This window comes from Esox lucius, chromosome 14 (genome assembly GCF_011004845.1).
Source record: "Esox lucius isolate fEsoLuc1 chromosome 14, fEsoLuc1.pri, whole genome shotgun sequence".
Lineage (NCBI taxonomy): Eukaryota > Metazoa > Chordata > Actinopteri > Esociformes > Esocidae > Esox > Esox lucius.
The window spans coordinates 11443586-11467937 of record NC_047582.1 but is presented as its reverse complement, the minus strand read 5'-3'; the positions used below and the strand labels follow the sequence as shown (position 1 = coordinate 11467937).

The window sequence follows — 24352 nt, the reverse complement described above, 5'->3', positions numbered from 1 at the left end:
TTTATTTTTTTTCTCACCCGCAACAACACAGCCTAAATCCACACAACACACCGTTCTACTCGCTGCTCCTCCTACAGAAGACACAGGTTAGGTTGCGCTCAGTGAGTTTTATAGCAACTGTTGCCCGGTGAGGCAGCGCCATAGTCACCGTAGTCCTGACGACTGTAACCCACCAACAACAACAACCTCTCGTTCCATCATTACCACCTCCACCATCCTCATCAACCAGTCCTCAGCCCAGGTTTGAATACACTTATTATTTCTATCATCATCCGTCTTCGCTATTTCTCGCCAAAAGATTATACTTTAGATATTAGCTACATGTCTATGTTGGTAGTTTTGTCGTTAGCAAGTTCATGTCTTCTCCTTGCTTTATTATCATCTGTAACGTTACATGGTTACTGTAGCTAATTTACCTAGCTAACATTAGGTGAGATTGCCTAACAACAGCTGGATATACGTGTTTAAAATGAAAAGTGCTTGTGCGAAAGTAAACTGACTAGCTAGCTAATGAACAAGGTTCACATGCAAAAATGTGGTGCGTCTGTTAGCCAGCTAACTAGCTATCCTACCCGAGTTTGTTGCTCGTCGGTCGTGCAATGACAGCTAACGCTAACTTATTAGCTAAAAACTAGCGTTAGCTAACAGAGCAGGTGTCTGATTTATGTGCCTTTCAATGACCATCGCTAGCTTCCTGGTATGATGGATGTCAAGATACCTGCCATTTTCAATAATATTATAGCTTTCAAATATAGCTACTTTACTTGCTTTGGCTTTTTGAATAAATTCGGGCTAACGTTACAGTACCAATCTTCATTCAGCAATTGCTAATTGTAGCAGTAGCTTCTCCCTTTTGTCTTTGCTAGCATACTCTATACTTGGCTAGCAAGCTAGCTTCCTTTGTAGCTAACCTTAATTTAGCATAGCGGAGCAGGTGCCACAAAGGCTTCGGTACTGTAGTTAGCCGTTCTTGCAAATAGCAGGGTTAATGACGTTAGCCAAGTTTACTAAAAGGTTACATTATGTAGTTTGACTTATCCTCAAATGTATATTGATCTCGGGTGTATTTTCCTATGTTGAATGTGCCATCACAAACAGTTTACCCGCTAACCAGTTCTCGTTAGGGAGCTAGTTTCATAAATCACAACACAGCGACGGGCTACTGTGGTGGCACAGTGCACCATGGTATACACTAAGCATTTCAGAAGCGCATTCAAAAAGTGAAAGCTTTTGCGAACTTTTAAAATTGTCATTTAGGCATTCTTACAGTTGCTGCGTGTATCTGAAAATGAAATTCATTACATTGTTTAGTCATATGGGGTTAGGTCAATAAAAAAAAGTAAATTCAGGAAGTATGACAATTCCAACGTTCTTTAATGGTTTTCTATTTGGATTTCGAGTTTAGTGCACTTTTTTATTGATCGGAATTAAGATGCAATTGACTCCAACCCTGGTGTTGGAATCTAGAAGAGGGAAATTAAGTCTTCACTCTACTGGATTAGAAATTAGTTAATCTTGAAGACAGACACACACAATGAAGTTGTTTATCAATTATTTTAATTGACAAAGTAACATTAGGCTAATATTAGTTCAGCCACTACTGCTTGGCGAAATTGACTGAACCTGATAATTACAAATGTTTGTTTAGCTTATTTACTTGTGAAGTAGGTAGCTGATGTGAAGTTAGTGAAAAGTGTAACCGGACAGTTTTAGCCTGCTGTATTATGGAAACGGATCCAACCAAGCAAGGGAAATGTAGCCAATTCCCTAGACTGGAGTGTAACTGTAGTCTGATTAGCTGTATAGAGAGAAATTTGAGCTTTGTGCACCTGTGTCTGCTTGGTGATGCTTTTCTCTGCGGTTTTTGGATTCAGAAAAAGTTCAGATTTGGACAATGTTTGACATTGGACTCCAGGGCCCAGTAAATAATTCAATCCAATTTTTAAATGCTATCACACCCTTCAAATCAAATCCAAATGTTGTTCTCTCCGACTAAACGGCCCTTTAAAAATGTTTAGTTTGAGCAGAACATATTTCCGTTCATTCATATGAGATGACATCAGGACAGTGCAGAGAGCGGAGACTGATGTCACAAAGTGTTCGTAGCAGAAGCATCTCTTCAGATACATATGCCTTTTTCAGGGTGGCTATCTAAATGTTACATCTGAACTGCATTCAGTCGTTTCTTGTTCACCGCTGAGGAATGCGAACTGATTCTCTTACCTGACCCGTGTACCGATTCATGGATGCAGCTTCGGATGGGGAATGCATGCTGATTGCAAGTACAGTCATTGGGTCATGACTTAGTTGCTATGGAATGCCCCTAGACAGTGTTTTATTAACTAATGAAATGAAATTATTACCGGTTCAATACTAGGCTGGGGTAATCTGCTAAGTTTAACCTAAAGCCTACTGCCAATGACAGGGTGTCTTGGTCTCACAGACATTCATGGTTCAGAATACAAGGTTAATCACTTCAGGATATTCAATTCTAACTGAGATTGGTTTTCAGCTGTCATTTCATTAGTCCTCCGTGCAAACAGGGAGCTGAATGGAATCGCTGGCACAATGAAAGGGCACCCAGACAGTCAGGTTGTCAAAGCGGTAATGATATTAGAGGCTATGGCCGGTATGGTGGTTTTGTATTCATTCCCTGGGCCCTATCCCAGTAGGCCTCTCCACCAAAATGTCTTTAAAATGATTCGACCCCTTGAAACCTCTGAAGTTTGCACCAAGTCACGCCACAGGATTTATGAATCTGTAGTGTGGAAACAGCGATGACTTCTCCAAACATAATGCTGGTTTGGTGATTGCTCCGTAAAGAGCAGTGTGTAGGCATCCCACCCTTATTAAGTGTTTTCCTCACAAGCGCTACTCTTCACAGACTGACAGACAATTCCTTTTCACTTGATAAATTAGGCCACCATACATTATTTTGTTGTTCATGGCAACTTGTCAGCGGCAGTGTAGTGAATCCCCTCTGTATGGATGATGGGTTTCCTCCCAGAGCATCCAGGCTCTTCCACTGTGTCCACTCGCCTCCATTGCTTTGAGGAAGTAAAAACTCCAGGTTACTCTGTGTTGCATCATCGCTCTCTACCATAAGGTCCACTGGGTGTTCTCTGTTGGCAGCCACAGCCCTCCATTCCCACTAGAGAAGGGGAACAGGTGTGTGCGCCGATGGGGAAGGGGGAACAGGTCTTGGTGGGAATCCTGACCTCCTAGGTTAATTGTTTGTGAGGCACCCTCAAATTACGGTCCTCTGACAAACAAGCCAAGAAGTGAATGGTGCATGTAGGTAGGTTATAGATCCGCAAAAGGTGGCAATCAGGCTAGATGTGACCATTTCCATGACTACCGCAATCTTAATTGGGTAGTATTTCAGAATGATTTATTTTTCATTTTGTATAATATCTTGTTATGCTATGTCAAGAAATCTTCCAGTGATTTTGTCATGGACCCTGATGTGTGAAGAGACATCTGGTGACCGTTATCCCAAAGGAATTAAACAGATTGGCAAAGGCAACATCTGGATTGGCCAATAAGGAATTGAAGTAAATTAATTACATTGGAGTGGATGAATTATTTCCCCTGCTTATTTTTAGTTGGTTGTTACTGTGATTCTGAGGACTCGAAATCGAAGATCCATCTTTGACACCTGTTGTTCTGAATAGTCAAAATGGGCCCTGCTGCTAAATATCTCTATTTCTTAGCAACATGCGCAGCCTCGCTTTCTTGTTATTTATTCAGCCGATTCCTCCCTTCGTTTATCCAAATGTATAACGCAGTAATGACGCATACACACACACACGCGCACACACACAGTAATATAGACACACAATCTGTGGCCAGAGGACACGATGTCAGAATCGGGTAGTTATCAGATCTGGTTACCACTCACCTAAAGTCAGGTGTAAGGCAAAAATAGGACCCTGCCACCTGTTCCCTGGGTCCTGTTTCATTTCCAATCACTTAAACAGCTGCTGATTAATTCAATTATTCATCCATCCATTTTCATGGCTTAGTGGCTTCAACTGGGGCTTCGTGTTATCCGCCTGTGTGTACAAACTACCTGTGGATCGGGCAGTGTTGATGCCACGGGGACTGGACCTTCAAGGCCCCTGCTGGTTTAGATGAGGCCGCCTCTGCCTGTCTTCTCATTGTGTTTCCACTACTCGGGACCACTTATGTACTACTGCTCCTTAGTTAAAAGACGTTTACAGGCTGCTGCTTCCACCGCGGCCAGCCTAACAAGGCCACATGCGTTGGTCTGTCGTGACGGAGCTGGGAAGGAAAACAGGATCAATACAAAGCAGGCGTGCCTCTGTTCGGGGCCTTTCTTCCCGTGTTAACCCACTCTAAAGTAAGTAGCCCCATTCATCAATAGAGTTTAGGTTTTTGGACAGCAATCTCAGTCGTGTTCAAAACGGATATCTCAGCCTGAGGCTACTGTTTTGGCTGTGATAATGTGATGGCATAATGTAGACCGCACGCAGATCTCTGGATGGAATGGGTCCTGGAAGGCAGCTTTGGAGAAGTAGTAGATCTGCATTCTGCTTTTCGAACAGGATTGAAAACGCATTATATGGAATAGGAGTGCCCATTCAAATCAGTGGTTTGTCCGTGTTTTTATTGAACCCTATCTGACAGACGAAATCCAGATAGGTAAATCCGGATAGGTAAATCCGCCCCACAATTCCCCAGCTGTCAGTCATCGGGACCGGGGGAGGGTGAAGGAGAGGCTAGGCGAGTGGTGCCCTTCTCTGCGGCCTTTGTGTCTGCATGGCTTTGTAGAGCTTGCAGTTGTTCAGTGGAGCACAGCGCTTAAGTGGGCCTCAGGGGAGAGAGGGCAGTTTGAATGGTGGGGTGGGGGTGCAGAGAGGCAGGAGTGAGGCAGGTGCTCTGTTTACATCCAGAAAGTCACTCCTCTTGTCATCTCCTGATCATCGGGGGTCTCCTGGGGGGGTGAGCTGCAAGGTGTGTGTGTGTGTGTGTGTGTGTGTGTGTGTGTGTGTGTGTGTGTGTGTGTGTGTGTGTGTGTGTGTGTGTGTGTGTGTGTGTGTGTGTGTGTGGTGTGTGTGTGTGTGTGTGTGTGTGTGTGTGTGTGTGTGTGTGTGTGTGTGTGTGTGTGTGTGTGTGTGTGTGTGTGTGTGTGTGTGTGTGTGTGTGTGTGTGTGTGTGTGTGTGTGACCGTCTCACCGGGGTCGTGCGGGAGCGCAAAGAGCAGGTGGACAGTGGGACCTGTGGAGACATGCAGCAACCTCTGGATGGATGGCTTGGCCGTCTCCACTGCGCTGACAGCCAGTGTCATGTTGGCCTCTGTCCACCGCGTCCTCCCACTAGCATCGACCTGTGATCAGTCACCTGAGTCCCGCTGAGCTTTTCATACCGGGTTGACGGGGTACCAGCTCACCTCCTGAAAGACGGTCAAAGGGCATCCTCAGATCAGAGACGGGCGGTTAAGTGACTGAGTCATGCATGACTTGATGCTCTTCAGAATTTGGAAAGTTTTCCTGTAATGGCTTTCATCAAATGGGAGTCTGTGGAATAAGAGCAACAAGGGGGATTCTTTACCCCCCCCCCCCCCCCCAACTGAGTGGTGACCAACGGCGGCAGCTTGTTCCGACTGGTCGTGCTGCCCAGTCTCTGGTTCTTTCTGTGAACAGCCTGGAGAACCACCTGTCGGAATCGGCACCCGGCTCTCCCCAACACGGGGGAAAACTCCCCTGCAGCCCATCCTTCTGAGTTACAAGGAAACCACTCTGATTGTCGCCCGTTGCCCTGCACTCAGCCATAATGCTGTGCCGAGCCTTCAGACATTATGAAGGGAGAGACTTATCTGAACAACAACACCTGTTATCTGCCGCTACATCACTGAGGGGGGAGGGGGGGCAGCAGGCAGACCCCGGAGAGAGATCCAGAGCTGGTAGGACTCAGGAGACAGGTTAATTAACCAAGAGAGGGTTGGTCATGGAAACTAAGTTGAGCTGAGGAGAGGGGTGAGGAAAGTGGGAGGGAGGAAGGAGGAGGAGGAGAGCTGGCTGTTCTATGATTAGCCCTGCATGCTGCCTCCCTGTGACGATCTCCCTCTGTCCAAGTCCTCATCTCACTGGAGATGTGTGTGTGTGTGTGTGTGCGTGCGTGCGCCCACGTGCGTGTGCATGTGCATGTGTGTTTGCGCGTGTGTGTGTGTGTGTGTGTGCGCGTGTGTGTGTCTGTCTGTGCCTGTGTGTGTGTTCCCGCTTAGGTGGTCATTAGCTTGTAACGATGCATTCAGGGCCCTGGGTGAATGTCTTCCAGTGCCGCAGTGAGAGTAGCGGTGGTTTAAAAGCTGTAGATGCAGTATGACCAGATTTCCCCCAAATCTTCCTGAGTGTGTTTGGCCTGGAATGAATCAAAGAATGTCTGAATGATAAACAGTGGTGGGAAGTTGTAAAGGGAACATATTGGTGAGAGCAGAGAGGGGAAGGAAGGCTCATTAGACCTGTTAAATATTAACTGGGTTTTATTGTTGTGAACACGGAGACCAAGATCGGTCTGCTCAGACCATTGACTAATACACAAACCTGAGAACATTCAGTACCCAGCCAAATGCTGGCAACGAATTGTTCCAGAAGCACGCTAGTCATAAGAACACTGGTCTAGTTAGTCGGACTGATTCCCAGGGTTCGGCCAGAGCTCTGACTGTCTACAAGACCGGTGGACTGGAAACAGTATTCTGATTGTGTTTGGCATGGCGACGTGACTGTGGTGGGTTAATCAATGTTGTGGAGAAATGACGGCTCAGAGAAGCGTACTTCCTGTCTTCCCAGCAACTGAATAATCACTGTTCATTAGACAAGCCTGTGTAATATGTCAACATTTCTAGGATTTGCTTGCTTGTGAGGTTTGTTGCAGTGTGTTGGGTTTCTGCCCTCATTCTATACACCCGGTTGACAGGCGTGTTGGGTTTCTGCCCTCATTCTATACACCCGGTTGACAGGCGTGTTGGGTTTCTGCCCTCATTCTATACACCCGGTTGACAGGCGTGTTGGGTCTCTGCCCTCATTCTATACACCCGGTTGACAGGCGTGTTGGGTCTCTGCCCTCATTCTATACACCCGGTTGACAGGAGTGTTGGGTCTCTGCCCTCATTCTATACACCCGGTTGACAGGCGTGTTGGGTTTCTGCCCTCATTCTATACACCCGGTTGACAGGCGTGTTGGGTTTCTGCCCTCATTCTATACACCCGGTTGACAGGCGTGCTGGGTTTCTGCCCTCATTCTATACACCCGGTTGACAGGCGTGTTGGGTTTCTGCCCTCATTCTATACACCCGGTTGACAGGCGTGTTGGGTTTCTGCCCTCATTCTATACACCCGGTTGACAGGTTCTCTTTCTACTGCAGGCGCCATGCAGACCCCTGAGGCAGGCGGTGACTCCACCTCCACTGTCCCTCTCCAGAACGCCGTGACCGTGCAGCCTGCAGGCTCCGTCCAGCAGGTGACCTCTCAGGTGTGTGTGTGCGTTTGTGTGTGTGTGTGTGTCGCATGCTTTTTCTTTACTGTGTGTCATGTGTAACTTTTTGCCATTGCAGGCCCAGACGGTCCAGCATGTCTATTCAACACAGGGCCAGTATGTGGAGGAGAACAGTGACGTCTACACCAATGGAACCATGTGAGTGTCTGCTGCCCTGGCACCATCACAGACCCAGAGACTCCACCCGTACTCTGTCTCCTCTGTAGTCAACAGTCACTTGACCGCAGCATGTCTGCCACACACACACACTTGGCAGGTCCAGTGGGAGCGGTCCAGTGAAGTACTGTGTTCAGTCACCTGGAGATGACCAGGAGTATGTGGAAGTACCACCACTGACTCCGCACCCCTGACCGGCTAGACTGACTGGCCTATTATAGCACACACTGTCACACACAGACAAGTGAATAGACAGCAGGGCGACCCGCGAGGAGGCAGAAAGACAGAACACTGAGTAGATGGACGGACAGGCCGATGAGTAGATGGAAAGGCCAACAAGGAGACCGACAGACACTGAAGGAGGGGCTTAGGGGAGGGACAAGGAGACGGACAGACACTGAAGGAGGGGCTTAGGGGAGGGACAAGGAGACGGACAGACACTGAAGGAGGGGCTTAGGGGAGGGACAAGGAGACCGACAGACACTGAAGGAGGGGCTTAGGGGAGGGACAAGGAGACCGACAGTCACTGAAGGAGGGGCTTAGGGGAGGGACAAGGAGACGGACAGACACTGAAGGAGGGGCTTAGGGGAGGGACAAGGAGACTGACAGACACTGAGGAGGGGCTTAGGGGAGGGACAAGGAGACTGACCGGGGAGGGGCAAGGAGACCGACAGACACTGAAGGAGGGACTTAGGGGAGTGACAAGGAGCCTGTCGGACACTAAAGGAGATGCTTAGGGGAGGGAAAAGGCTTGGACCAGTGAGCTGAGAACACACGCATCCACTTTCTGTTTAGGTCTGGTTGTTGTGCCAGAAAAAGACGAGCTACTTACACATCAAAAGACCACAGCAAATGTGTTCTACATAAAAATGCGTAGTAGTTTGTCCCGCTTTGAGCAAACTATGACAACAAGGACCATCCCAGTTCCACACACACTGTCCTCCAGACCCCAGTACCTGTCCAGAATCCTGGCACGGCATCTGCTAATGGTCTGTTAGAAAAGGTTTGAGGGTCTCTGGACTAAAGATCTGGCTGGTGTACAGGTGAGTCGTGTGGCCTCTGAGGGGTGTTATTATATCAGAGGCCAGGGTAATGGTCTGAGTGACTGCAGAAAAAGACCACAATCAAACAAATCTTTGTCGGCACGCCGTCTCCTCAGGTGATTTGCGTAACTATGGAAACTCCACTTTCAATAACACGGGAATATTGCATGCCCACGAAGCCTCCGAATGGCACCGCTAATGCACATCAAATAGGCACTCTAGCGCTATTCAAACTTGGCATCATGTAAAAGGAAATTATCCCGACTTATCGCTCCGGGGGGAATTTTCTTTTCTAACTTGCTCCGCCACTGTTTTTCCCAGACGGACGTACTCGTACTCCGAGCCCCAGCTGTACAGCCAGAACAGCGGAGGCAGCTACTTCGACACGCAGGGCAGCTCGTCCCAGGTGTCCACGGTGGTGTCATCCCACGGCATGGCCAACAACGGAGGGGGGAACGGGGGGCTGACCATGGGTCTGGCCGGGGGGCAGATCATCAGCAGTTCTGGGGCCTACCTAATCGGGGGCAACTCCATGGACAACTCTGCCCCCCACCCAGCGGCCCAGACTACCCGAGCCTCCCCGGCCACTGTGAGTGTACGGTACCCTCTATCTACTATTCTCTGTCTGTGTCTGCCACCCTTCAGCTGGTTGTAATGCATGTCCGATTTGTTCTTCAGTAACTGTAGCACCACTGCTTTTTGTTTGTGTCTGAGAATGTCTTATTTTGTCCGGTCTCTTCTTTTTTTTCCTGTCTGTTCAGCTAGTACCTCAGGCAAATGCAAAATACAATGTCCTGTAACTTATTATTTAAACCAATGTGTGTGTAAAAAAAAAAAAAAAAAAAGCCTAGGAATGAATTAAATGTGTTAGGACTGCTCTATTAGGTATCAGAAGCTTTTAAGACAATACATTTTAAGAAGGAATACAAGTGGGGTTTGCTCAACAGTGATATTGTTTTTTCCTAAGTGGATATGTGCTGCCCTCTGCTGGTGTTAATTAAGTTAAAACTGACTTTGCTACGCTGAGCTTTCGGAGCTAGTTTGGGTTACGCTTGCTTGGGGATCGGTTCTGTATTTTTCGCATTTTTCTCTGCGTGTCAGTACTGTGTCATTATTCTACTGCAACTTTTTTCCTTTGTTGTTTTTTTGTTTCTCCTTCTATTTTTTTGCTCCTTGGTCTATCAGATTGAAATGGCGATTGAGACGCTCCAAAAGACTGAAGGTTTATCCAGTCAGAGAAGTTCGCTGCTCAACAGCCATGTAAGTCGCCACTCTAAACGCCTCGCTCCTGCCTGCCCTGTCAAGCTGTGCTACCTTACCTCCTTTTGCTCTTGCTCTCTGTTTCTCTGGCTTTCTCTTTCTCTCGCTAATTTGTGGTGGAGTTGTTTTCTAAGCCATTTCTTTTGCTGCTTATTTTTGCGTTTAAAGCGTTAGTGTTTACCTGAGGAGTGGAACTGTATGTGTATTAGAGCGAGGTTGACCGTCAATATTCAGGTTAAGGCTGGGGATCTGACTTATTTTTGAGGATCACATGAATCTATGAACTTCTGTAGAACATTCTGGATATGTTCATTCAGTCGTACCCGTTGAGAACAAGTTGCTTAATGAATGGTGCTTGTTTAAAGTCTGCCAAAGCTGAATCAATGTCTTCCATGTGACTTTCAGTTGTTAGCTTAAATAATAGAACCAAATATGTTAATGAATATTACAAACCAGGTGGTTAAAGAGCATCTTGTTGTTCATATTGCATGGGTAACCAGTTTATAATAGGCTGGGTTCACTTTGGTCTGTGTATTCGGGCTTTCCCACACTCATGTGAGCATGCTTTCTGGCTTCAACTCCTCATGCTAGAGCCCTGCCCTGACCAGAAGAGAATGCTACCCACTGCAGTGCTAATAGGCAGAGTGGAGTCTTCTTTCCCATCTGTTTCTGGCTGTAGTGACCAGTGTTACTAACAGGACATCCTTTCTCCCCCTCAGCTACAGTGGCTGCTGGATAACTACGAGACTGCGGAGGGGGTGAGCCTGCCGCGCTCCACCCTCTACAACCACTACCTGCGCCACTGCCAGGAGCAGAAACTGGACCCGGTCAACGCAGCCTCCTTCGGCAAACTCATCCGCTCCATCTTCATGGGGCTCCGCACGCGACGCCTCGGCACGCGGTGAGCCGCTAGGACTCACTAGCTCCCTCCCCCCCATCTCTCTGGTCCTGTCAGTGCCCTCATCTTAGCCTATATGGACGCCATTCGTTTGGTTGGATATTGCAGCATGTTTTGGTTGATGTGCTGTTCTTTTTTTTTAATGATGGGGTGTGTGTTTTGCAGAGGGAACTCCAAGTACCACTACTATGGGATCAGACTGAAGCCGGACTCGCCTCTGAACAGACTGCAAGAGGACATGCAATATATGGCCCTGAGACAGCAGCCTGTCCAACAGAAACAGAGGTTTGTGTATATGTGTAGATACACCGATCAGCCATAACATTATGACCACCTGCATAATATTGTGTAGGTCCCTGGGAACACCCCAAAAGGGCTGCGGTTTTGGAGATGCTCTGACCCAGTCGGTTAGCCATCACAATTTGGCCCTTGTTGCTCAGACCCTCAAGTCTGGCCATTTTTCCTGCTTCTAACACATTAACTTTGAGGACCGAATGTTCACTTGCTACCTAATATATCTCACACACTGACAGGTGCCATGATAATGAGATTCAGTGTTATTCACTTTACCTGTCAGTGGTCATATTGTTATGGCTGATCGGTGTGTGTGTATATATATACAGTATTTCAAAAATGAGTACAGTATTTCACAAGTGAGTATACCCGTCACGTTTTTGTAAGTATTTATTATATATTTTCATGTGAAGAATTGACACTTTGCTTCAATGTAAAGTAGTGAGTGTACAGGTTGTATAACAGTGTTAATTTGCTGTCCCCTCAAAATAACTCAACACACAGCCATTAATGTCTAAACCGCTGGCAACAAAAGTGAATACACCCCTAAGTGAAAACTCTGAGATCTTTGCCATGAGGTGCCCTGTTGAACTTCGAGTGACCAGTATGAGGGAGTGTGAGAGCGATGACACCAAATTTAGCACGCATTTACACTGTTATACAAGCTGTACACTCACTACATTGTAGCAAAGTGTAATTTCTTCAGTCTTGTGACATGAAAAGATATAATCAAATCTTTGTAAAAATGTGAGGGGTGTACTCACTTCTGTGAGATACTGTATATATATATGTGTATGTGTGTGTATGTATATATATATATATGTGTGTGTGTGTGTGTGTGTGTGTGTGTGTGTGTGTGTATGTATGTATGTATCTGTGTGTGTGTGTGTATGTATGTATGTATCTGTGTGTGTGTGTATGTATGTATGTATGTATGTGTGTATGTATGTATGTATGTATGTGTGTATGTGTATGTATATGTGTGTGTATGTGTATGTATGTATGTATGTATGTGTTATGTATGTATGTATGTATGTGTGTTGTGTATGTATATGTGTGTGTTGTGTGTATATATATATAATATATTTATATATATATATATATATATATATTTATGAAAAATCATAGCTACATAATGACTGAACATGAGTTGAGGGCTTTTGCAACTTGTAACACTTATTGCCGATTTCAAGGTACAGCCTGTGTCTGAAACATAGTAGTGGATACTCATTTAATGCAATGGCATTTCCTCTGTTCCCAATAGGTAGGAAACAATCCCAACCCATGTGTTTTCTGACTTGTGCACTTTGACATTAATTGTGGCAAGAGAGACCTTTAGAAACCTTTAAATTACCCTGGGGTTCTTACAGACATCTATGAGCATCTCCCGTCGGATCTTAGGCGGAATACGTGCTTTCCCGGTGGTCTGGAATGTTCTATATGTTCTGTTTTATATATGATGAATCGTGTCAGGGCTGACTCACAAGCATCTTGATTTAGAATAGATTAACAATGAATGGTGCATTTATAATAAAAGACAAAAACCATAAGATATAATTATTTGAAAAAGTGGGGGGAAAAAAATTCATTATTTCTAACAACTCAAATATCACAGAATCAAACGATCTGACAACAGATCCCAAATCACCCATGTTCTTTAAAAATAATATTTAGTCTGAATGGTGAGCTACAGACTCTCCCCAATACAAGCTTTATGATGCCCAGAACTCCTCATCTGGGAGGCCCAGAACCGCTCAGTTTTCTACATAGATCACCAGAAATCCCAGGACACTGCCTATAATACTGTATACAGCCTGTGTCAGGCTCACGTATCTGCTGTCACAAAGCTCATACTTCACACAGTAAATGATTAATTTCTTCCAAGCTGAGCAAACAATCCTTCTACAATTCTTTTTTTTTTAGTCCTTTTGTTTGGCGGCAGCCTTTGTATTTGTATTGGTCAGTCCAACTGGTGGATCTACAGGCCTGACCGAACCGTCGTTACTGTAGGTTTAAGTCTGTGCAGAAGGTTGACGGGGTGTCTGGGGAGAACTTCTCCGGCGGTGGACAGCACACACCCAGTGCAGCCGAGCAGACAGTCATCGCGCAGAGCCAGCACCACCAGCAGTTCCTGGGTGAGTGATATCTGCACCTGTCCGTCTCTGTATGTGTAGACTCACTGGATCAATAGGTTGTTTGATGCTCCCAGTGGGTAACTTTGTTGGCGAAACCACTGGTTTAATGTGACTTAAAATGCCCCCCCCCATGCGGTGTCAGCAGTATGTGGCTTGTGTTCAGCTCTGAATCGCTGCTTTGGTCTGTTTCTTACTGGACTCATAAAGGGAGCAGTCGTTGTCCTTGTTTGAACTCCCCTTGTCTCTCCCTGACAGATGCGTCACGGGCGCTGCCGGACTTTGTAGAGCTGGACCTGGGGGAGACTAACGTAGACAGCATCGGCCTGGAGGACATCAGGGCTCTTCAGTCCCTGTATAGGGAGCACTGTGAGGTCAGAGGCTGTCCGTCCACCTCCAACCATGTTTCTCATCAACATTTGATTATAGTCGGCATGCAAATAAATGGAAGCTTTCTCCTGGATGCATGATAGTCCTCATCTCTATTGTTAATTTTGCATAATTGGTGTTGACATTGTTTCTGTTGCAGGCCATTCTGGATGTGGTGGTGAACCTTCAGTTCAGTCTAATAGAGAAGCTGTGGCAGACATTCTGGCGTTATTCCCCATCTGACTCAGTGGAGGGCGCCACCATCACAGAAAACAGGTCTGCACTCCATATCGTTCTCTTTCTGTCTGCCTCGCTCTCTCTCAGAACAGCTTTTGTGAAAAGTTAGAATGGGTTTTCATTCTTTTTAATAGTTCAAATCCTTTAATACATTTTAAAGAAGGTCAGTAATGATTCTTTTAAATGGATTATTGTCTTTCGATTGGTGAGATGCAGTGCACTCCCCTAAAGAGACCCAGTGGAGGAGTTGAACTCTGAACCATGTCTCCACAGTGGCATCAGTGAGATAGAGGGCCGTCTGCCCCGCCCCAGGCTGCTGATGCTCTGTAGGAACGAGGCTGTGCTCCGGTGGATGAGTGCCTGTGACCACCTGATGTACCAGGCCCTCGTGGAGATTCTCATCCCTGACGTCCTCAGACCCATCCCCAGTGAGCGGATGACACTTTCTTACTGTTCATTAGTTGGGTATCAGAATGTATATTGTGGTTTTATAGACTGCCACCCTGTGCCTGTTCAGGTGCCTTGACTCAAGCCATCCGCAACTTTGCCAAAAGCCTGGAAGGCTGGCTCAACAATGCCATGAATGCCATTCCACAGAGAATGATCCAGACCAAGGTACCACCACGCGCCTATCTTTGATTTCCTCTCTTAATAATTAATCTCCTCTGATTCTATTGGCGGCCATTTGATCCCTGGTGCGTTTGATTGGCTGCAGGTCGCCGCTGTTAGTGCCTTTGCTCAGACGCTGCGTCGCTACACTAGTCTAAACCACCTGGCCCAGGCGGCCCGCGCCGTTCTGCAGAACACTTCCCAAATCAATCAGATGCTCAGCGACCTCAACCGCGTCGACTTTGCCAACGTGCAGGTTGGTATGCCTGGCCGTGTGCGAGAACCTCCATGCGGCCGACTGGCTGTGGTCAGGCCTGGATGGTTAAATCAGGAACTGTTTACACCCGTCCACTCAGTACATCTTAAACCCCTTCCCGTTTATTTAACCGAGGGTTGTGTTTGTGTGTTGTTGCCCGGTCATTTTCGCCACACCGACCCATCCCGCCTCGGCCTTCAGGAGCAGGCATCGTGGGTGTGCCAGTGCGAGGAGGGTGTGGTGCAGCGGTTGGAGCAGGACTTCAAGGCCACCCTGCAGCAGCAGAGCTCTCTGGAGCAGTGGGCCACCTGGCTGGACAACGTGGTCACACAGGTGCTACAGCCCTTCGAGGACCGGCCCAGCTTCCCCAGGGCGGCGCGACAGTTCCTGCTCAAGTGGTCCTTCTACAGGTCAGCCGCTACGCTGCCCATAGAAATAGAATGAGATCATAGAAATAGGATGCGGTCTGTGGCTTAGGCCGGTCCAGTAATCAGAGATTTATCAGTTCCAGTTGTAGACTTCTCTGCGACAGTTCCCGTTTTATTTGAAACATATTAAATAATTCAGTACTATACACAATACCCCATAATGACAAAGCTAAAGCTGTTGTTAGTGATATTCAGTTTCTTGAAAATGTAAGAACTGAAATGTCATGTACATAAGTATTCATAATTTTTGCCATGACACTCCAAATTAAGCTCAGATGCATCCCGTGTCCTTTGATTATCCATGAGGTCTCTCTAGAACTTTGAGTCCACCTGCAGCAAATTCAATTGATTAGACATGGTTTAGAAAGGCACACCTCTCTACATAAGGTCTCACACTTCACATTGCATGTCAGAGTAAAAAAAAAAGAGCCATGAAGTCCAAGGGACTCCGTAGACCTTGAAGGGGAAATGGAAGTAGTTTGGCATCACCAAGACTCTTCTGAGAGCTGACTCTCTGGTCTTACTAAGTAACCGGCAAGAAGGACCGTGACAAAGAAGCCAGAAGGACAACTATCTCTGCAGCCCTCCATCAATCAGGACTTCATGTGGCTAGATCAGTGTCACTGCCTGAAGGTCTCAGAGCATGAGAAAAAAAGAGCTACGTCTTGAGGAAACATCACTTATCGCCTGGCTAATACCATTCCCACGCTGTAGCATGGTGGTGGGTGCATCACGCTATGGGGATGATTCTCAGCAGCATGGACAGTGATACTAGTCAGGACTGAGGGTGAATAGAGCAAATGGAGAGCGACCTTAAAGAAAATCTAATCCACAGTGCACAGGACCTCAGACAACGGTAACGATTCATTCTTTCAGCACGAGAAGGGCCCGATGCACACAGCCAAGACAACACTGGAGACAAGTCTGTGAAGGTCCTTGAGTGGCCGAGCCTAAGTCCACACTGGAACCCCATTGAACATCTGTTGGTAGACCTGAAGACTGCAGTTCACAGACAATCCCCATACAGTCTGCAAGGAAGAATGGGAACAACTTCCCAAATCATGTACTTGAGAATTTTCAGTTCATTTTCATTAAATAGGTATGCATTTCTAAAAATGTGTTTTCGCTTACTCATTATGGGGTTTCTTTTGTATGGCAAAAAAATGTATTTAGCCAATTATAAATCATGGCTTAAGATTTTAAGTATTACACAACAAAATGTGAAGGAAAGTCTAGGGGTCTGAATACTAAAGCACTTATAGAAATTGAATGAGGTGATGGAACTACCAATTCAAGTAAAGTGTTGTGTGATCGGAGCTTGAAAGGTTTGGTCACTTATTAATGTTTTCTAGTTACTGTATCTCATGTTGTCTGTCTGTCTGTCATTGTCAGCTCAATGGTGATTCGTGACCTGACTTTGCGCAGTGCGGCCAGTTTTGGCTCGTTCCACCTGATTCGTCTGCTCTACGACGAATACATGTTCTACCTGGTGGAACACCGCGTCGCCCAGGCAACCGGCGAGACACCCATCGGTATCATGGGAGACGTAAGGCCCTGACAAAATAAAAACACCCACAGACACTCGCACAATCGTAATGTTGCCATTACCTCTGGGCTGTGTCTCAGTATGGTTTCTTTGTGCTGCTTATGTATTGCAGTTTGATGACCTCAATGCCATGTCCCCTGCTAACCTGGATAAAGGTAAGCCAACTGCAAGCTGCGTTTACACGCCATATCTCTGTGCGGTTGTTCTTCTACTGTACATTTACGTATTTTGATCTTTTTAGACTGTGCCTGGAAAGCGTCACTTTGTGTCCAAGTTATTTTGTTACACGCCGTTTGACATTCCTTCCTCCATCTCAACACGTCGTCAATTATTACTACTTCACTAGCTGTTTGATCTGTTGCCGACCAGAGGTTATGCAATCATGTCACATATTTTTGTATGGCTGAATGCATTACTGAAATGTTCGGCAGTACATGTCCAAGGTTCCAACTATTTAAATACCCATTTTGTGTGTGTGGGTGTGAGCATCTTTTTATGCCAACACAATGTTCCAGCAGCACTAATGAGAAGTCATTCCCACACAGAGTTAGAAAGCCACAGCCCTTTTCTGTTATGGCTTATATGTCCACAACATTGGAAAAGCATGAGAGGGGTGATTGGATAGATTTGGAGAGCCAAGAGCTAGTTGCCATTAAACAGGACAGCAGTCTTCATCACCAGATTATGTACTTTGTTTTGCAAGTTTTTAGTTTTTAATCTGGCATTTTATAATAAGAAAAAGTACACCCATGATAAATAATCTGGAAGTCTTCCTTTACCTAAGCTGCTAGTAAAATCTGATTTAAGCATATCAGCCTTCAAAACTGCACGGATGCTGTAGACTGAAATAGATCTATCTGATAAAGCATTGTGAGGTAAGACAACATTTTGCAGTCACCTGACTATTTTAGTTTGGGGATTGGTTAGCTGAACTTATTATCTTGTTTGTTTGATGTCAGATAGTATTTTTTATTATTAGTGTTCCAGAGACCTGCTGGTCAACAGTTAGTGGACAATAGGGAATATGTTGGTCATCATTTATTCACTTAACCTAACCCCTGGATACCGTGTGTGGCAACACCAGTCACAGCCCGGCAGAAACAACACCATTCCAAACAGGACCGATTTCCTCAGTCTGGCTGATTATGCCAGACTTTGTGAAAATATGCCAAGGAAATAAATAAATGGGACTCAAATTACATGGATGCTAAACCCTACTCTTTTGTCCTTTTGTTTTTCTTCTCTGGTAAATTACACCAGGAGCCAAGGAAGACATTGTTGAGAAATAACATTAATTCTAATTTTCTGATTAGATGACTCAGTCACAATAAGTACTGCACATTGGATTGTTACTCCTGTTGATTACATTTAAGACCTGCAGCATAATAGTTGATATATCAAATGCATACAGGTTTCTTATGTGAAGCTTTGCTCTTATTGTTTTTCTTTGTTTTTTTTAATAGAAGTCACCCCACTGCTTATGCTGACACATTGCTGTGTACAGTATATTACAGTACCACTACAGTAGTATACCATTAGGTAACAGAATTTTCATAATTTTGGCTTTGTACGCCACCACAATGGATTTGGAATGAAACAACTGAGATGCAATTGAAGTGCAGACTTTCAGCTCTAATTCAAGGGGTTGAACAAAAATATCATATGAAACGTTTAGGAATTGCAACCATTTTCATACACAGTCCCCTTATTTCAGGGGATCAAATGTAATTGGACAAATTAACACAATCATAAATACAATGTGCATTTTTAATACTTTGCAGGCAAAGAATCCTTAGCAGGCAACGATGGCTTGAAGTCTGGAGTGCATGGAAATCACCAAACACTTGGTTTCCTCTTTTGTGATGCTTTGCCAGGCTTTTACTGCAGCTGTCTCCAGTTGTTTGTTTGTGGGTTTTCAGCAAGTGAAATTCATTGATCGGGTTGAGATCAGGTGATTGACTCAGCCATTGCAGAATATTCCACCTTAAACTCCTGGGTTTCTTTTGCAGTAATATTTTGGGTCATTGTCCATCTGTTAAGTGAAGGGCTGTCCAATCAACTTCACTGAATTTGCTGAATCTGAGCAGATAATATATCCCTATACACTTCAGAATTCACCCAGCTGCTTCTGTCTTTTGTCACACTAGTGACCCAGTGCCATTAGAAACCATGCATGTCTATGCCATCACACTGCCTCCGCCGTGTTTTACAGATGGTGTTATGCTTCGGATCATGAGCCGTTCCAAGCCTTCTCCATACTTTTTTCTTCCCATCATTCTAGAACAGGTTGATCTTAGTTTTGTCAATCCAAAGAATGCTGTTTGCAGAACTGAACTGGCTTTTTTAGATGCTTTTTTGGCAATGACTAATCTGGCTTTTCTATTCTTGACGCTTATGAAGAGTTTGCACCTTGTGCTGAACCCTCTGTATTTGCTCATGTGAAGTCTGGTAGACTTGGATAATGATATGCCTACCTCCTTCAGAGTTTTCTTCACTTGAATGGATGTTGTGAAGGGATTTTTCTATACCATGGAAAGGATCCTACGATCATCCACCACTCTTGTCTTCTGTGGACTTCCAGCCCTTTTTGTGTTTCTGAGCTCACCAGTTTTTTCTCTTTTATTTGACCATTCCTAATGTTCCTGCTATCTTTGATGGATTTTGGACCAATGTTAGACACTTAGTTTTTCCTGTAAATTGTCACCCGTCTGTATGTACACTCACCTAAAGGATTATTAGGAACACCTGTTAAATTTCTCATTAATGCAATTATCTAATCAACCGATCACATGGCAGTTGCTTCAATGCATTTAGGGGTGTGGTCCTGGTCAAGACAATCTCCTGAACTCCAAACTGAATGTCAGAATGGGAAAGAAAGGTGATTTAGGCAATTTTGAGCCTGGCATGGTTGTTGGTGCCAGACGGGCTGGTCTGAGTATTTCACAATCTGCTCAGTTACTGGGATTTTCACGCACAACCATTTCTAGGGTTTACAAAGAATGGTGTGAAAAGGGCGGAAATGGTCAAATGCCTTGCTGCCGACTGATTCAAGCTGATAGAAGAGCAACTTCGACTAAAATAACCACTCGTTACAACCAAGGTATGCAGCAAAGCATTTGTGAAACCACAACATGCACAACCTTGAGGCGGATGGGCTACAACAGCAGAAGACTCCACCGGGTACCACTCATCTCCACTACAAATAGGAAAAAGAGGCTACAATTTGCACGAGCTCACCAAAATTGGACAGTTGAAGACTGGAAGAATGTTGCCTGGTCTGATGAGTCTCAATTTCTGTTGAGACATTCAGAAGGTAGAGTCAGAATTTGGCTTAAACAGAATGAGAACATGGATCCATGATGCCTTGTTACCACTGTGCAGGCTGGTGGTGGTGGTGTAATGGTGTGGGGGATGTTTTCTTGGCACACTTTAGGCCCCTTAGTGCCAATTGGGCATCGTTTAAATGCCACGGCCTACCTGAGCATTGTTTCTGACCATGTCCATCCCTTTATGACCACCATGTACCCATCCTCTGATGGCTACTTCCAGCAGGATAATGCACCCTGTCACAAAGCTCAAATCATTTCAAATTGGTTTCTTGAACATGACAATGAGTTCACTGTACTGAAATGGCCCCTACAATCACCAGATCTCAACCCAATAGAGCATCTTTGGGATGTGGTGGAACGGGAGCTTCGTGCCCTGGATGTGCATCCCACAAATCTCCAACAACTGCAAGATGCTATCCTATCAATATGGGCCAACATTTCTAAAGAATGCTTTCAGCACCTTGTTGAATCAATGCCACTTGGAATTAAGGCAGTTCTGAAGGCGAAAGGGGGTCAAACACAGTATTAGTATGGTGTTCCTAATAATCCTTTAGGTGAATGTATGTCATCATGATTACTACTAATGTCATTGCCTTATGTTAATTGGCAGTCTCATACTGAAACATTTAAACTATAGAGCAGAGGAACAATTCAGCTTGTCGGCAGGCCATTTTGGAGCTTCCAATCCTCGCAGCTTTAATAATGACTAATTGGCCTTAGCAGTTTTCTTTCAGGTGTTGTGAAAATCCACCCAGAAATGAGAAAAGGCTACTTACCAAAAAGTGAACATTTTCATACACGCATATATGAAGAAGCAGTCATCTAATATAATAGATTCCTGACTTAAAGACAAACGAGATGAATGAGCCTTTATTCTGAGAGGAGAATTGCATCTGGGAGGTGACAATCTCCACGTTCCTCAGCCACAGTATTCATTATCATTACTCATCCACAAATCTTTGGCAAATCCATCAATTGGTCAAGACTGATTCCTAGATAAGACAAAACAGAAAATCTCTCCCCCATACTATCCCTGGGTAATGGATAACAGGCTTCATACTGTATGTCAGTGTTCTAACCATCTCATTACAGTTGTTGTACTAGTGTGGAGGAAGACAATCAGGTTTATGCGAGGTAGATGCCAGAAGAATTGACCCTGATTACACCCACCACTTAATGATCTTCATAGAACTGACAGGGAAGTCCGCTTCAGTGGGAGGAGTCTACTTGCATGTGGTGAAGAAAATCCAACTTCTGTGGAGTGTCATGTTGCTGTCATCAGTTAGAAAAACGTCCTTTTTTGTTAAGGATGGGCCCCCTGGCTATACAGCACTGAATTCTAATGGCAAACACTACTTAATCCCAAATGTACCAATAGACCCTTTGCACTTAGAGTGAATTTTAATAGGTGCAAGCGATAGAGTAGTGGCTCCACTTGCCTTCTGGTGGATATTTCCCCATATTATTTATACCAATTCAACCTTCTTACTTATCCACAAATAGGGTGTTGACTCTAGAGTAGGGATATTTGACTCTCACCTTACGAGGGCCTGAGCCCACTGGTTTTCTGTTCTTCCTCATCAGTAGTTGCACCCACCTGGTGTCCCAGGCCTAAATAGGACCCTGATTAAAGGGTTGCAAATGAAAACATGGAGTGGAACTGGCTTCCAGGTCTAGAGTTGGGTTTGAGAGCTGTAGAGGTTGATTTCAGTTTGGTCCCATGTGTTTGTACACTGGCCTTTATCTCCTACAGTCACATTTTTGGAAAATGTGAATAAAGTCTCTGTTTGTGTTTTTCTTTCAGTATGGTGGGTTTTAGATTACAGCATAAAGTATGTTGCACATTTTAACTCCACTGTAAATAAAGTATGATTTGATGATGCCATACTACTGGTTGCTAAACCACTAAACACGGTTTTGGATGTTGAATTTCAGTTGTAACTTTTGTTTTTATGTTGCTTATATTATATATAGTGCACATGTATATTAGGCTATACTGACCAGAACGACAATGTATCCCTGCTTTCAACTCATAAAATGTCTGTATAATATTCAACATTACACTGAAATGCACCTCTTTGAAGTGGTGTTGCTAGATTACCAGCATTATAACTGAAGTCAGTCATGAACAATTGTGAACATGTCAACTGTGTACCTTTTCTGAAAATAAGCCAGATTTGCAAGAGGAAAAACCCTCAAATGCATTCCATTACCTAATCACACCCCTTGGCTGTGGCTCTGTAAATCTATTCAATCATACCCCTCATGCTATCAGCCAATGACCCAGGCACACAAGGGGGGAATTTGACGTAGCTCGAAAGGGGCGTGGCTTAGGCTAGTCCATGTGGGGGAGGATTCCGACTGACCCTGTCCCCTGTGTGTCTCCCACCAGACGAGGTGAGCGAGATGGACAGTGACCTGGAGGAGGACATGGAGGAGACCGGGGAGCCGCTGGCCAAGAGGGAGAAGGCCGAGCTGGAGCACGAGCACCAGGTCATCCAGGTCATCCAGGTGGGGGCTCTGGAGGACGGCAGTAACCCTGTGGTGGGGGTAGTCCAGCCGGGCATCCTGCACTCTCTGCCACAGCCCCCTCAGGACCACGCCGAGCACATCCTAACTCCATCCTCGGCCACCCCCACCATCCGCCACTGCAGTGCCACCGGCAACAGCTACGCCTCTGTCTGAAGAGAGGGCGACGCCCACCCGGGAGCCCTTCCGTCTGCCTGTCACCAGTGTCTGTCAGTCTCGCTGTCACACACGTCTGTGATGCCACCCCCCCCGCACCCACTTCTGTCACACGCTGTTTTCTTTGCATTCTTCTAGACACTCCCTCCCTCTCCTTCGGACCGGGCCAATAGAGGATGCGGGAACTCCTGTTCATAGATGCTGGCGTCCCACAAACTGGTGGAACGAAACCCAACTAGACTGGGAAGCTGCCAGGGAAAGTAAAGTAGATGCTGCCATGTCTGACATTAGACGCTGAGTGACCCCTGCTGTGTAGAGGGGAGGATCACATACTTACTGATGTCTCAGAGCTCAAATCCAAGCCACCAGCCCCAGAAGAGCAGTGTCACTGTTTGACAGAAAACACTTCTCGCTCAAATCGGGTTGTTTAGTAGATAGTGCATATTATATATATTAACCAAACACAGGTGCTATTCTCTTAACATTAGCAGATGTTCCTCACAATCCAGAGACGGTATGCGTTCTCATAGGCTTTATGTTGTAAACGTTCAGAGAAAAGCATTGACACATTCCAGCTAAGGAATTAGTTTGAACGATAATGAGATTCATGACTACTTTTGTACATTTCAAAGCTTCGTTCATAAATGACATTTGGTGGAGTATGATTTCTTGTAATGTGGTTCAATGTTGGGCATCCTATGGTTTATTTAACAGTGTATAATGGCGGCCATGATCCCTGATGACCACTAATGGTTGTCAGCCAGGAGGTGGTGCCCATGAAGAAAGACATTCTGTAATCTGTGCTGCTACTGTATATGATATATATATATAGATATATATTATAAGGAGATTGAGAGAGGCGAGGTTAGACAGACAGGCTGTACTTTACTCTTCTAAAACACTAGCTTTTACGCACTTCATTCATAGTATTGGGTGCTCTTATCTTGTTGCCTTGGTTTGGTTGCATTTAGATTCTCCAGTGTGATAAAATGGCATTAGTTGGACCCACAATCTGCGGACGTGTTCCCAATGTGCAGTCGTAGTTTCATTCATAATTTCTTAAGTTGAATAATGGACCAAAAACATCCCACCAGAGGAAATTGGCGGAGTGAGAGCTATTTTGGTCGGCCCAGTGGCCCTGGCGAGGCGGGGGCCAGGCCCGTTCCCGGTCCCGACAGCGCCGCAGGTGGTGTTGCAGAGCAGACCGAATGTCAGGGATTCTATGTACCTCGGCTTCATCGTAGTGCCTTAATAACCCTTACATCAGCTGTCCGTGTCGTCCTGGCTCCTCAGCGATTGCGTGGTCGAGGGGAGGGATGGCGCACGCTCCCTTTTCTGCGTTTACTGTCCCACCCACAGCTCGGGCTTTCTCTGGTGACTCGTGGCTGGATTTGGGCTGGTTCATCTGTGTTACTGCAGGTGGTGAGGTGCTTGTGGACCTCTCTGAACTGTGCTGGTTCTTTGACGTTTCTGTGTTTGATGTGGGCGTGGTGCCTCGTTCCTGCTCTCACTCGGTCATCTCTCAAGGCCTGCTCCTAATTTTCTGCTGTTGGGTGGTGTGTGTGTGGTCGGGGGGGGACTGTGTGTGTGTG

At 45.6% G+C, this 24352-nt stretch overlaps 1 protein-coding gene across 6 annotated transcripts; it reads left to right on the top strand.

The window, feature by feature from the left end:
• Nucleotides 1-11: 11 nt before the first annotated feature.
• rfx3 (regulatory factor X, 3 (influences HLA class II expression)) lies at nucleotides 12-24352 on the top strand. 6 transcript variants are annotated; one of them, XR_829108.4, is made up of 18 exons: nucleotides 12-241; nucleotides 7388-7494; nucleotides 7577-7656; nucleotides 9039-9312; nucleotides 9903-9977; nucleotides 10697-10878; nucleotides 11041-11160; nucleotides 13180-13304; nucleotides 13560-13675; nucleotides 13831-13946; nucleotides 14181-14335; nucleotides 14425-14522; nucleotides 14623-14772; nucleotides 14974-15182; nucleotides 16593-16746; nucleotides 16859-16901; nucleotides 22468-22813; nucleotides 22899-24352. XR_829108.4 is itself a non-coding variant. In XM_010895676.4 (17 exons), exons 2-17 carry the CDS (start codon nucleotides 7393-7395, stop codon nucleotides 22758-22760), a joined length of 2280 nt encoding a protein of 759 aa, XP_010893978.1. In that variant the 5' UTR covers nucleotides 12-241; nucleotides 7388-7392; the 3' UTR covers nucleotides 22761-24352. The 6 variants fall into 6 exon arrangements, 5 of the variants coding, with proteins under 5 accessions (XP_010893978.1, XP_010893977.1, XP_010893976.1 ...); XM_010895676.4 differs by having other exon boundaries at nucleotides 7388-7482; nucleotides 22468-24352; XM_010895675.4 differs by having other exon boundaries at nucleotides 9039-9306; nucleotides 22468-24352.

Bases quoted from the DNA above. Each gene is read 5' to 3' on its own strand.
- rfx3 (XM_010895674.4), top strand. From the start codon at position 7,393: ATGCAGACCCCTGAGGCAGGCGGTGACTCCACCTCCACTGTCCCTCTC. The intron at 15,183-16,592 runs GTCAGCCGCTAC...TGTCATTGTCAG, and splicing joins CTCAAGTGGTCCTTCTACAG to CTCAATGGTGATTCGTGACC. The intron at 16,747-16,858 runs GTAAGGCCCTGA...TATGTATTGCAG, and splicing joins CCATCGGTATCATGGGAGAC to TTTGATGACCTCAATGCCAT.